This window comes from Tetrao urogallus (genome assembly GCF_951394365.1).
Source record: "Tetrao urogallus genome assembly, chromosome: Z".
Lineage (NCBI taxonomy): Eukaryota > Metazoa > Chordata > Aves > Galliformes > Phasianidae > Tetrao > Tetrao urogallus.
The window spans coordinates 54880733-54895599 of NC_136816.1; the positions used below are offsets into that span (position 1 = coordinate 54880733).

General features: G+C 36.7%; 1 protein-coding gene across 1 annotated transcript in view; it reads right to left on the reverse strand.

Annotated features, from left to right (window-relative positions):
* Nucleotides 1-877: 877 nt before the first annotated feature.
* Nucleotides 878-14867, reverse strand: part of CWC27 (CWC27 spliceosome associated cyclophilin) — a gene marked incomplete at both ends in the record, with an annotated part of 118401 nt that continues 104411 nt past the window's right edge. The window contains one exon of the mRNA XM_079548653.1: nucleotides 878-1040. Coding sequence (XP_079404779.1) covers nucleotides 878-1040 — 163 coding nt within the window. The remainder of the gene's footprint in view (nucleotides 1041-14867) is intronic.

Here is a 14867-nt window from a genome sequence, read left to right on the forward strand (position 1 = left end):
GAGAAAGGAGGGGAAAATCTGTGGAAAGACTATGACTTTCTGGAAACTTGTCTAGAGACTGTTTATTTTAAGATGGTAAAATAATTCTTCTAAAAAGGGTTAAATTTCTAATAAGACTGATCACATTTTTCATTTCAGTACTGGACTAATTAACAAATGAACCTGAATTACCAGCTACTTCAAAGTGAAAATTCTAGCAATGGAAGGTTTTTAGTATTGCAGCAGTTTAAGCAATCACTGTAATCCATTCAAATTCTCTTTTTATTATTGTGGCACTGATAGTGAAATAACACTACCCAGATTCCTTATCCCAAGCTGGAATATGTATTGGTATTTATGTATTGGAATATATATTTCAAAAGGAGGAAAAAATAACCAATTCCTCAAATTAAACTTTCAAGAAAGATGGGGCCATTCTAAATAATCTTAATTCAATGACAGAGTGGCTCAGGAAGTCAGTGGCTACTGCTGTAATGTTTATACACCTTCTCATAAACCAATAATAATAATTATACTTTTGGAATGGTGTTTCTGTTTTCTAATTCTATCCTTACTGAAAAAAAATCGGATTCTTTATGTTGAAAACTTTTTAATTATGGTGGTGACTACTGTAATTAAAGCACAGACCAAAGTAGTCAGTTGTTTCATTAAATACACACAAAGCTTTACAGAATTTGGATAATGAATGCACTGAGAGCATTTTAATGCACAACTTGAGAAACAAATGGTAGTCCAGATTCAAAACCATACAATAGCGTCCTGAGAGATTCCTTTTTACACTTGCCCAGTGATATTTTTAAGATCTACAGCTTACAAAAGAGCCAGTGCTTTATTGCAGTCACTTTTCAAAGCAGCTCTGGCTAGCATTACATTCATTTTATCTCCTTTCCTTTTTTTCTCTCATTATCTTCTTGCTTTCTTCTCTTCTCCTCTTAGTTACAGGATTCCGTGGATCATAGATCTCGAAAGTGTCTTCATCCTGCATGCTTGCATCTTTCACCTTTCTGCTCTTATCTTCAAACTGAAGTACATGTGACATCCTATGAAACAAATAAAACATGGCTCATACACAGTGACAGAAAAGTAAGTTATGATTTCTAATTATGATAAGCATGACAAAATTGTAGCACCATGTAGCAAAGAAGACTTAAGCTTTGCTATTTTTTTTTTTTTCCTTTTCTTATTAAACTCTGGTATAACAGGATAACCACTTCCATGAAAACACATTTTCACAAATACCAGCTGGAGTTTACTCTGCTGGATTTTATTTCAAGAATTGAGCTCTCTTGTCTTGTCTTTTTCTATTTAATGTATCTTCCCAAATGTACTGAATAATTTTCCCAGGAACAGGGAGTGTTTCTTGAGAGACTTTTCCTATTAGTCACTTTGGATTTCCTTTCACAGTTATGCAAAAGGAGAGAAGAGCTTGCATGGAAAACTAAGAAGGTGCACAGATCAACATGGGAATGCCTGAATTACTACTCTTCCACCTCAGATGGCTCAGATCATAATTTTTAATTATTTCAATGCTAAGCTAATGTTTTTTTCAACCCCAATATTTTCTACTGTTGATTAGAAATCTCATTTTCCCTTTTCAGCAAATTCCCTTGCCGGTCTGACTGATCATATTGCCATAATCTAGTCAAAAATTTCTTGGTAGCTGAATCCAGTGCCAGGAAAGCCTTAAGCTGATCAACTGTGGCCTTATTAATAGAAACCTACAAGTTTTAGCTTGGACTAAAAACAAAGAGATAAATTATTTGCACTGTCTAACAAGAAAGGGTTGGGGGAAAAGAGAAGAAAAATACTACAGATGCTTACAATTTGACTGTAAGTCTCCTGGTCTTTACTGACAATCTTGTTACTTCTGTGTATCACAAAATGTAGTTTCAAGTATCAAAACTTGCCTGCAGGAGTTTAATGCTGTTCACCACAACAGAAATATTTTAAACGAGAAGCCCACATGACTACTTAATAAGACCATTGAATATAAACTCATAGTAACACTGACACTTATGGGCCAAAGGCAGCAGAATTAGAAAAAAACACCAAAAACTAAATTAATGATTTTTCAGTGCAGAGACACATGATCAAGCAAAAAGCTCACTTAAGTCTGGACTCTGTTTTAATCAACTGTAAAAATTTCTTTAACTTTAGTGGGACAATAGTAACAATGATTTGAACAACTGAACTGAATATAAGCCTATTTATCTTTACAATACTAGATATTGGTAAAGTCTTTATGAAATAGGAAGTCCATGAAAAGCAAGTCAAAATCAGAATGAAAGCTCCTTTACTGATGAAAGATTACTTTATCAGTCTCTCACAACATATAAGAGATCGTGAATACAGCAAATTTTTCAAAGAGCTCTAGTACAGATCTTCACATGTAAAGAGAGAGAGCAGCAGCAGGTCAGTAGATGTAGATACAGTGTTGTACTATTAAAGAAATTAGACAAAATTCAAAGCAACAGACTATATGGGTTGGAATGCTTTTGAAAAATCTTACATGCAGTAACTGAGATTTTTCAACACAATCTATTGTTGATGTGTGGGTTTTTTACATTTTTCACTGAACAGTACTGAAAGTAGGGATGCATATTACGACGTCCTCTGAAAATACTTCTTAAGAGTTGTTTCCAGTGTATAGCATTCAGTAGTTTATAAACCTCACAGACTAATTAAAAAAAATATATATATTTTCTCAGTCATATCTACAATTCAGAGTAACATAATGTACCATCAGAGTGATTCATGATTGTGTATTTGTAGTTTAATTATAAAAACACTGTATCACTGTGGAGAGACTGAAGTAATTTATTTTAGTTAACATGCTTTTTTACATTTGTCATTTTTTTTTACATATCAAAGATAAGCAGCAGAATATGTATGTATATATTTAAAAATATATACAAAATCACACTATCCTAGACTAAATTAAAGTACAGTCCCAAAGAGGTGGTGTTACTACTCACTAAGTGGCTTTAGAGGATGTTAAATGAATGTGTACAGTGCACTCTCAACCATTTAATCAGCTGAAGTTTCAAACTGTGACATAGCGTACTTGTAGGATACAACGCACAGAAATTAAATCTCTCTCTCTCATTCTTGGGTCTGACCATAGAAATAAGATGTGGCAGATATAGACCACACAGCATTTAATTTGTTTCCAAGAGCTGAAAGAAGTCACTCTCTCACTTCTATCCATAACTTTCCACTGAGGTGTTCCCAGTTATGATTAAAAATAAGCCATTACAAATTACTTTGAAACTCAGTGAATGAATTTCAGATGCAGCATCTCATAGGTAAAGTAAAAAAAACACAAAAGATTATAGTGAAGATTTTCAAAAATACTTCCTCGGTGTGAACTTCAGCTTATTTTTGCAAGGCACACATCTTCACAAGTATACCTGTTTTGCATAAGTGTAAATGCTAAATCAGACTGCATACTATTGAAAGAATAATCATTTGCTTCTTCTTTTTTTTTTTTTCCAAGAACATGGCAAATATCTAGTTATCTTATTATCTTATTATATCTAGTATCCAATATTATAGATTCTAACTTTTTTGAAATTAATAAATTTAGAGCAATCTTACTCAAGCCTGCACTAGCATAACTTTCCAAATGCTGATATTGGGCTACAATTCCATAAATGCATGTGGTATAAGTATTCCTTCTTCAGTTTATAGCTCTCTTCCCTTGCTCATGCTCCTGAGTTCAGCAAAGAGCTGTCTGCCCCCTTTTGCTTTGCACTCACTGTGATGAAATCTTTAGCTTCATCTCTTCATCTCTGGAATTCCATAATCTACCACTCAACTTCTGCTTATCACCAACTGCTGACAGTTCATCTTACACTTTGTAAGATCACAAATTTAAAGTACTTTTTTTCTTCAAAATTTAAAGGATGAAAGGTGTCAGTTCTTCTACACTAAACTCGAAACCTAAACTTTTGCAATGCAGGGTGTTTTTCTTTCCCTCCCCCTAAAAATTAGCATGAATTAAATAGCTTGCAAAAACTGATGATTCTGGGCTAAGAGTACCTAAGGGGCAGCAAATTGCTGATGATATGAAGTTGGGAGGATTGGCTGACACGCCTGAAGGCCGTGCTGCCATTCAGCAAGACCTGGACAGGCTGGAGAGCTGGGCAGAAAAAAACCGGATGAGGTTTAACAGAAGCGAGTGTAGAGTCTTGCATCTGGGGAGGAATAATTCCATGCACCAGTACAGGTTGGGGGATGAGCTGCTGGAGGGGAGCTCTGCAGAGAGGGACCTGGGTGTCCTGGTGAACGACAGGTTGGCCATGAGCCAGCAGTGTGCCCTTGTGGCCAAGAGGGCCAATGGCATCCTGGGGTGCATTAAAAAGAGCGTGTCCAGCAGGTCGAGGGAGGTGATCCTCCCCCTCTACTCTGCCCTGGTGAGGCCTCATCTGGAGTACTGCGTCCAGTTCTGGGCTCCCCAGTACAAAAAAGACAGGGATCTCTTGGAAGGACTCCAGCGGAGATGGACACACAAAGATGGTGAAGGGCCTGGAGCATCTCTCCTATGAGGAAAGGCTGAGTGAACTGGGTCTGTTCAGCCTTGAGAAAAGAAGACTGAGAGGGCACCTGATCCAGGTCTGTAAGTATCTAAGGTGTGGGGGGCAGAATGGCGAGGACGGACTCTTCAGTGGTGAGTGGAGACAGGACAAGGGGAAACGGCCGGAAACTGCAGCACAGGAAGTTCCGCACAAATGTGCACAAGAACTTCTTTACAGTGAGGTGACGGAGCACTGGAACAGGCTGCCCAGGGAGGTGGTGGAGTCTCCTTCTCTGGAGATGTTCAAGACCTGCCTGGATGCCTACCTGTGCGACCTGCTGTAGGGAACCTGCTTTGGCAGGGGGGTTGGACTCGATGATCTCTGGAGGTCCCTTCCAACCCCTACAATTCTGTGATTCTGTGATTCTGTGAAATCGGAGTTGCTATCTTACCATGGATTTAGTGCTGGATAGTTTGAGTACTGATTTATTCCATGTGCTGGGCAGTATCTGTGCTTTTAGCTGTACCTATTTCCTGCAGTGTTAAAAAATGACATTCGGTACTCAGCTCTCTTGTGCATTCCAGAAATGAAATGTCTTGATACATAAGACTGAAATACCTGAACACATTTTAACTTGAATCAGAGACAACACAGTATTTACAAAGATAAGCAGATACACCCCTGCTAGAGTGGCATTCTCGGATAATTCATGCAACAGTTGGCAAACAAGACTCGAAGTCAATAGCAGATTATCTCCTCAATGTCCTTAAAATGCAGTAACTAACACAATACCTTACTGATCAGTTTGATTGCTTTCTAGGAGGTAACAAGTGAGAGAATGTTGGCTGCAACGCTAAAAAAAATCAGTACAGCAGACTTCAAGAACTTTGCATTATGATTATGCTGTGTCCAAAGCAGCATTTGCCAACTGGGCAGGAAAGGCCAGACCCCGCCTGCACGACTCAACCAGCTTATCTGGGAGGCAGACTCTGATCTATTGAACTACTGCGGTGCAAAGGCCCTTGTAAGAAAAGATAGGATATACAGTAATTCCTGTGATTTTGGGATGTGTGAGCCATGCACTAGATCTGAAGCATGTGCCAGCTGCTGACAGCTGGCAGTCATTTTAAGTGTAGCATAAGCAGACATCAAGTATCACATCAGCTCTAGCCTTTCCTGCACTGCCCTTTGGAAAAAACCAAAGTGGCAACCAGTGAATTTAATTATTTTCAGTATCAGTGATAATGAGGAAGCAATGAAAATGCCTTTGCACTAGTGCTGAAGCTGTAAACTGCATGTACAACACAATGCCCAAATGACTCATTCTTATACTAACTGAAGTGAAAAACTGCACTGATTTCACGCTTGTTAATCAATCTGGCATAGCCGTTGGCTGTTACCAACCTACCTGTTGCTCATTCAACCTTCCTTGTCCAAGTTACTATCCATGCCATGCCCTCTAGCACTTCAGTAACTTCCGTAGAGTGCCTGGGAAATAAGTTTAGGCTAACCTATGTCAGTGTTTTAAACAGCTCAACTTTGCAGTAAACCCTCAACAGGCATGGACAAATTCTGCCAACTCTGCTATAACGGCAGCAACTTTTGGCAGAGGCACTAACATCTCAAGCAGTTATAGTCAGGACTCATTTGGGGGTGTCTGCAAAAAGCATGGCAGCTGGTGACAGATCTTTTGTTTCTGCAATCAGCAGGCACTGAGGAATAAGAAATGAACAGTTCTTCACTCTCCAGATGCAGAATAATATGCTACTTAAAATGCACTACTTAATGTATGTCTAAACTGGAACAGTGAACATGGGCAAAAATTATATACTTCTAAATGCAGATGAAATGAATAGAACAACTAAATACATTTCTATACAGTTTACAATACCAGAATTCTGTAAGTTATTCCTACATTTTAATATTGGTTTATTCCATCACGATGTTTAAAATGGATGAAGCAACAGTATCTTGCATTTTACAGGCTGTCTCTAATAAGAGAGAAAGTAGAGACCAATACGGACCTGCTGAAGATCTAGTGACTCCAAATGTGTAACGATAAAAGTACAATCTGGGACAGGTCAGACAGAAGCTTTCTTAAATATGATCATAGTTACAGAACCCTGGGTAGCATCTGCTCCTCTGCTCCCGTTTTCTGCTGACAACAGACCTGCTGTTTCAGGGGAAGAGATGGAAAGAAGAGGAACAGCAGCTATTCTAGTTAAAAAAAAACAGGTATTGTCCCTGGAAGAGGTGTGCTCCTTAAGTAACTTAAGAGTGCTGTAGTTCTAAGAAGAGACAGTGTGGAGGTGGCTGGCTCCTGCCGGAGCCTGCAGGAGTGGCACATCCAGTGTCATCTTAGCTCCCAAGTGGGGGAGTTGGAAACAATCACAGATGGTTAGCTTTTAGTTGAAGGGAATGTTCTGTTACGATAAAGTTCTTAGCCAGATGTCTCAAATCTTTAATATAAGTAATTTCATCACTACAGAGTGTAACAACCAATGCCACCTTTTTCTGCATTCAACATCACTTGCAAGTAACATGCTACCTACTTTTCTCAATTATGACAAATGTTATGTACACTGAAGAGAAAAAAAAAAAAAGCAGTATCAAGTACCTTACATTATATTCTATTTGCAATGTAGATTTTTCCTGCAACTACTGTAAATGTGCTTATTAAATGATGAACGTGGATGTAGGAATGTTACAACGCTTCCCTCCCATGATCCTCGTGATATATAGGCAGCGGATAGATGCGTAGTTCATGTAAACAGATGAGAAAACAGATTAGTGAATCTACAGATCAAAGCAAATGAGATCTCATTCCCAAGGAAAAAGCATGTTAGTTGTTCTGGAAGAATGAGCTCATTGGCACTCTCTTCACTTCCAGAAGAGAAGCGGGTGGCACAGCAAGAGGAGAAACAGTTCAGAAACAGAGACAAAAAGAAAAATAAATTGAGGAAGGTAAATAATAACGAAAGGATAGGAATGAGAAACAGAGAAAAAGAGACTGACCAAAATGTAAATTAAAAAAAAAAAATCAATTTACAATTGAAAATAAGCAAAAAATGTAAATCAAAGCAGGAGTAGAAAAGTAAGATCAAGACAAAAAATGTCAAAACCATAAAACAATGAGAATTTTATAAGAGGAAATAATGATAAAATTTAAACTTGTTTCCACTTTTTTTCAGATACTACAATCAAAACAAGCTTCTTGGCTCAGCCTGTTGTCACCACTTCTTGCATAACAGTGTCCAAGAACTTTGCAGATAATTTTGTAAATGCAATCTAGCAGGACAGAGAAAATACATCTACGTTTGATGAAACCTGCAGCCACCATTATTTTAATTAAGCAACAGAACTCCTGCTGGGAAGGTCTTCATTTCTATCTGCCCTATCTCACCACTGACCTTTGTTATTTTACTATATGAGATAAACCATCATCACTCTTCATGCAAAGGAATCCAGTAATGCAAATTCCTCTCTCTCAGCTAGCATGAAAAGAATCTTTTTCCCAAGTAATTCGATGTAGGTTCTGATTCTTAAAGCAGTGAGTATTAATAGCGCTAAATAATGCCACAGATACAAAATCAGACCCATCTCTTTCATTCTCAGTGTTTCACACAGCTACCACAAAAAGAGATGTGCATAGGCAACAAGCTTCCATGAGAATGTTTTTTCTCATTAGTTCATAGCATCTCTAGGCTAAATTATGTATGAAAGTTCCTATCATTTTGTAGTACTTCCATTGTATCAAACATTGTCCCAGTTTGGACCCAGTTTACCAAACCTGATTGATTTCTTGTCAAAAAAGCTTATTATGCCCCAAATAATATTCTCTGGTCGTCAGGATTCTGCTATCATTGTTATCGCTGTAAGATTTCACTCCTTCTTTTTTCACTGCTCAGCTCCTGTATGAACATTTCCTTTCCTGAATAATTAGATCACTTGTCCCTTAAGTTTTCTGTGCTTTAGTAAAATCTTGTTTCTCAAATTTAAAAAGACAAAACAAACAACAATAAAAGAAAACAAAAGAAAAATCCAACTTGCTTTTTGAAAGAGAAATAAGGTTTGCTTTTCAGATCCAGCCAAATCCAAATCATTAGTTATTCCACTGAGTTTAATAATAGAAAAAATACTCAGGAAAGTATTCAGAAAACTGTTGCTGAAACACAAATATTTGCCATACTCAAGTAAGTTTTGTGAGTATTTAATTCTACTTGTCAACTTGTCAACTTGTTTTAGTTTATGAATATGGTACAGAGCACAGTTTTTGACTGAAATGTAAGAATAAATGCAAAATCTTTTTTCATTGTGGCTGTAAATGTCATGCACAATCTCTACCCTCCAAGCACTCTTAAGGGATTAACTTGAAAGGAGTATTTTCTGAGTTTCAGATCAAGGGAGTGTTACTAGTCTCCATTCATTCAGATATTAACAATGGAGGTGACATACTATTGCTGTTGAACAGAGCAAGAATATCCTCAATTCTCACCAAGGAAAAGTGATTATAAATAAATCAAAAATGCTTCTAAGTATTTTTACTCTTCTGTTAGGTTAACTGCATAAAATGACCAGAAGGGAACATTTGCAGATATTTCTAGCATGCTGTTTTCTTGAGATATTCTGTTCAAATGCTATTTACTGACTTTTGTTCCAAAATATTCACTGTGAAAATAATAAAAAAGCAGTATTTTTACTAAGTGTTACAAAAAAAAAAACTTCAATACTTCCAAAGCTTCTAACAATTTAAAAAAATACTAGTATACCTTTTCATTGCTGAAAATGTTGCTAAACTTTTTTTTTTTTTTTTTTTTTTGAAAGAGGATTTAAGTAAAATTCCAAGGTAAAATCAACTTATCAATGAAAAACATTATCCAGTTCTGAAGATAATGAAATCACTGGGTGAAAATCTGGACTTTCTCTAAGTACCATAATTAGAAATATTTAGACCATGATGATTTCCGATCTCAAGCATTTTTTCTACAACAAAACCAACCCAACAACACACCACCACAGTTATCCTATTGTTATGTTCTAACAGTCACAACTAAAGAATATATTTACAGTATATCTTTATCCCCTTCAGAAAAATGTTAAGTAGTCTGATGAAAGAAGTTGGGTGCTTTAAATAGACAACTGCTCCTGGTAGAATAGCCTGGTATGGGAGACTGTAATGCAGATTCCAGATGTTGTTCCAGACAGTGTACCAGCACAGAAAAACTTTACACAGCATTTACTATGAGGACATAAGAACGGCCATACCGGAATAAACCAATGATCCATCCAGTCTAGTATCCTGCCTCTGGCATGGACTTCTACAATATCTGATGGTCTAGAAGTCAGCAAATGCCTCCCCAGGTTAACACAGTCAGGGAATATTGTATCACCAGAGCACAGAGTAGGAGGGAGGGGAAGGAGACTGTTTCTAACATAAAAATACTGGATTTTCATAACTTAGCATTCAACATTTTCTGGATGTGCTCCCTCCTCTTTTGTTATTTCCTCTTCCCATGATTACATCCAAATCCATATAATTTAATCATGATACTGAAACAGATGATGTTGGGGTGCTTAAAAAGGTGTGTAAATACTCAGGAAGCTTAAGCTAAGCTACTCAAGATTTAGAAGATTATTTCTTCATTCTTCACTAGATTTGTTGGCAATAAATAAAATGTAACATTTCCAGATAGTAACCGAAATACTAGATATCCCTTGAGTAAAGCATGGATCATCTCTGAATTTAAGTGAAACAGTAGTTGATTCCAGGCCCGGATGCCTAGTCCAAATAAACTTAGACATGGGGGAATTAACAAAAAATAAACAAACAAAAAACCCACCCCAAATGCTCTGAATTTCTCAAGCATGCCAAACAGCTAGAAGCAATAAATATATAACTTCTTCAGAAGAAAAATTTGTTAATACAATACTACTGACTGTTCAGCAGTGAGCTAGCAGCTAACATTTACATATCAAGGTCTGACTGCATTCTAGTGGTAAAGGGTTGAAGGTGGATATAAAATTGGAAAGATTTATAGCAGAATGATTTTTTTCCATTCTTCCTTTAAAATGCTGAAACCCAAACAAACACTTGTATTTTGCCAAACAGAAAAGAAACCCTTCTTTCCAATGTGTTTCTAATACAGACCTCTGGCATGCATTTATTCTTTGTAACAATCAAGTAAGTATTTTGTCTTTTTTTTTTAACTAAATGTAGTTGAGTAAATCAATGGCCTTAGCAGGAGAGCCCTAATACAGAGCCAGATTTTCCAGACTAGTGGAGGAACGTTGGCTCAAATCTGGATGGGAGGAGGGGAGCAAACATGGCTTTAATCCATCTTTGTGCCTCACTGGCATAAATTACAGCAGCACTTTTTCTTTCGTTCCCCAAGCTAGCATTGGCATGTGAAATTGACTGCTGCTTAGCTTGCAGGAACTTACTGTGTTTGTCACAGCTAAGCTTCTACAGCTGAAACTGCAGATACTGCTGCTAATCTTGAGGAAACCATATTTCATAGTCATTGATCTAAGGCATTATGGCAAAGAAAGAAATGGCATTCTAGAAAATATATACAAAAAGGTTAGGCTTATGAAAGAAATACAGCCATTTTTTAGGTGTTTATCCAGAAGGATTTCACAATGCAAAGTTTGAGAGCAGATATTGCATAAAGTAAGAAATCTTGGAAATAAAAAGTGGAAGACTTTTATGTGTAGTAAATATTAACAGTGTGCATCACAAATTTATTTCTTAATACAAATGAAATCCTGTAATTTAAAAACTGATTGGCTGAGCTCAACATTTTACTGATTCCAAAATTGCTATTTCAATGAAAAAAAAAAAAAAGTAACAAAACAAAAAAATTCTAGTCTACTCTCTACAGTAGACACCAAAGTGATTGCATCTTGATGGTTTTTTTTAAGAACCATTTCTCTCTCTGTCGGACAAAAAATATCTTACTAGAAGAGTATGAAATAAATAAAATACTGTATTCCCACTCTTGATTGCACCAGATTTCTCTTTGGCATCAATGTTAAATATTCTGAACCAAACTTCTCCTTGTATTATAAACAAAAACATTTTAAAAGACAATAAATGGCCTAACTAATGAGTTGGATAGAAAATATTTTTACTGAATGTACAGATTAATTTTTCGTTTGTGCTGGATTAAAATCTAAGCGTTTACAAATGAGCAAAACATTATACAGTTAAATTGCAGTGAATGTCCTAGCAGAAGGAAGTTAGCAATAGCACACAATGCTCTCAAAGTATTTAACTGTCCTCAGTGGTTGTTTTTTGAAATTCAGGACTGGGAATAGATTACAGGATATGACATACAGAAAACAGCCTGCACTTTAAATAATTAGCATTGAACTTCACTGAGATTTTTGTCCATAGAACAAGTTAAATTACTAAAATAGACCCACTGAATTCTTATACATGAAATTTGTCACAAATAACTGATAACAGTCATGTCAGCGTTAGTAATTTTTTAAATGCATTTAATGCATTTCTGTTTGAGAAAGACCCTTCCTCACATAATTTTCACAATATCCTTTTCACTGTAATTTGAAAAGGTATTTTCAGGCATTAACTTATTCACTTTGATTTACAAATAGTCCTATTTTTCCTATTCCTCAAATTAATTAAGATTTAGAATAATGATCTATATATATTGAGATCAAGCACAGTTCAGACTCAGCAAAGGTAACTAACCATAAAAGAATTTTAAACTGAAAAATCATGTGAAAATCATAATCTCATTTCAAATACGCCTCTTGCACATTCTTTCCTGTCCCACAGTATATCTGAAAGCTGAATGTATTTGTTATTTCATATCAAAGAAAGACAGTAAGTTTCAAAGTCTAGACATCCTCCCAGAAATACTTAAGCTGACTGTCTCATTTACATTTATTGCTTCTAGTTAAGGCTATAAAAGTATTCCCTTGGGAAAGAAAAAGCCAAACATTCTGAAAGATCAAGCTTTGTAGTTGACATCCAGCACCTCAGATTTCACCCAGGAAATACTGTAGTGCTTTGTTATGAAGCAGTGGCACCACGTACTGTAGTAAGATGAACTATGTAGCATGCTGAAAGTCACACACCAATTCTAAATGGCCTGAGTGTGCACTGCTTAGAACAGATGGAGACTATCGATCTCAAACAAGAAGAAATTATCAATCTGTAGCTGCATGCATAATGAAAGAAAAATTACCGGTCTCTGCTGTAAAACTAAACGCAACAATAATGTGAAACCACACTTACCAGGACTCAGACTAGCATTGTGGAAACTACTTTCAAGCAAGAACAGAATAGTGCCTCAATGCAACGTCCAGTATATACCAATACCTTCTGGTCCTCTTCCAGCATCTGCTGCCTCTTAGCTAATACGCACTTTAACTATGAACTTCACTTGCTTCGAATTGAATAGATGGGCATATACTTTCAACATATTTACCCCAAAAAACCCACGATTTGCAAGTCTGTGTTGCTTTCAGGACTTAAAAGGTATTGTAATTTTGATTGATTTAGTGTGTGATGTATTTCTTTTTCAGCTGTATGGAATTCTGCTCCTTGTGAGTTTCAGGTTATTTGACCCTGACAGCTAGGCTTTATATTCAAGTATGCTGCTGGAGCTGGACTGTAAAACTTCTTGTGCATTTTGTCTGAGAATTCACAAACAAGGAGGACCCTTTACAGTAACACAGTAAGCCCACTTGGCGATCAGGTGAACTTTAAAGAATGAAAATGGTTTGTTGTTCTCTACACAAAGTTCCATCAAGTCAAGAATTGTAAAACTTTCATGAGAACATAAATACCTAAATATGCCAATACATATATCAGCTTCAGGAAGTCTACAAGTGTTTCCAAAGATCTGAGTGAGAACACTGGAAGATACTCCAGAATTCTGATTACAGGTATGACAAATGGATTTCTATAGCAGAGACTTTGTAACTTAGAAAAAAAAAACAGTATTCCTTCTGGAAAAGTGTAGATTTAAAATAAAATAAAATAATAAATATATACATATATATATGTTCATATATATGTATTTCTATATGTTTAATAAGGATACAAAGATGGTGAAAGTTCAGCTGGAAAGCCTGGTGTTTATGAATAGACAGCTATAGCTTAACGTCAAGAGTGAAAACACAAATTCAGTGGATTCACTTAGTTAGAAAAATGTATGTACACAAAGCATGCGCAATATAAACTTAATGAAGAAGGGTTTTGAAAATTTATTGGAGTATTTAGAATTTACATAATTTTAACAAGCTAGTAATAATATGAAAAATTGAGCACAATTCAGAAATATGAAGTTTGATGGCTGAATTTCAATAAACAATACAGATATTGGGCAGAGACAGGTTAGGCAATCATTCAGTAGAAAACAATTTGTTTCTTAGAATGGATTTGAAACCAGGCATGAAAGAAACAAGACAAATAAAGTAATCCTTCCATTTAACACTAAGTGTTGTATCTAGTCACGAACCACTCAGAAATCTCAGGAAGAATGAGAAATTGAGAAATAATAATATCCATGGAAAAGCTAAAAATCTTTTTGTCCTGGTTAAAGAAATGCATTTATGATTATTTTCCTATGTGTTAAAAGAGCTTCAAAAAGAGAAAGTGAACTCTTTTGCAAAGTCCGTTGTGAACTGGATATTAAATATTTGATATCATATAGAATCATAGACTTTTAAGTTGGAAGGGACTGTCAAAGGACAGTCCAACTCCCAGTCCAACTCCCCAGCAATGAACAGGGACAGATACACCAGCATCAGATCTTGTACCTGAGTGCAGAGGCCCGTCCAGCCTGACCTTGAATGTTTCCACAGGTGGAGCATCCACAGCCTCTCTGGGCAATCTGTTCCATTGCCTCACCATCTTCATTGTAAAAAACTTCTTTCTTATATCCATTCTAAATTTCCTCTCTTTATTTTGAAACCATTTCCCCTTGTCCTATCACAACACACCCTGCCAAAGAATCTGTCCTCTTCTCTTTTACAGCCCTGCTTCACATACTGAAAGGCTGCTCCCAGATCTCTCCAGAGCCCTCTCCAGGCTGAGCAGCCCCAGCTCTCCCAGATGGTCCTCATAGGGGAGGTGTTCCATCTCTTGGATCATTTCTGTGCTTTCCTCTGGGCCTACACTAAATGGTCTATATCTCTCATGTACAGGGGCTCCACATCTGGATACAGTACTCAAGCTGAGGTCTCACCTGCACAGAGTAGAGGGATAGGATCACCTCCCTTGACCTGCTGACGACACATCTTTTCATGCAGTCCAGAATCCAGCTAATGTTCTGGGCTGCAAGGGCACATTGCTGGCTCACATCCAGCTTCCCATTT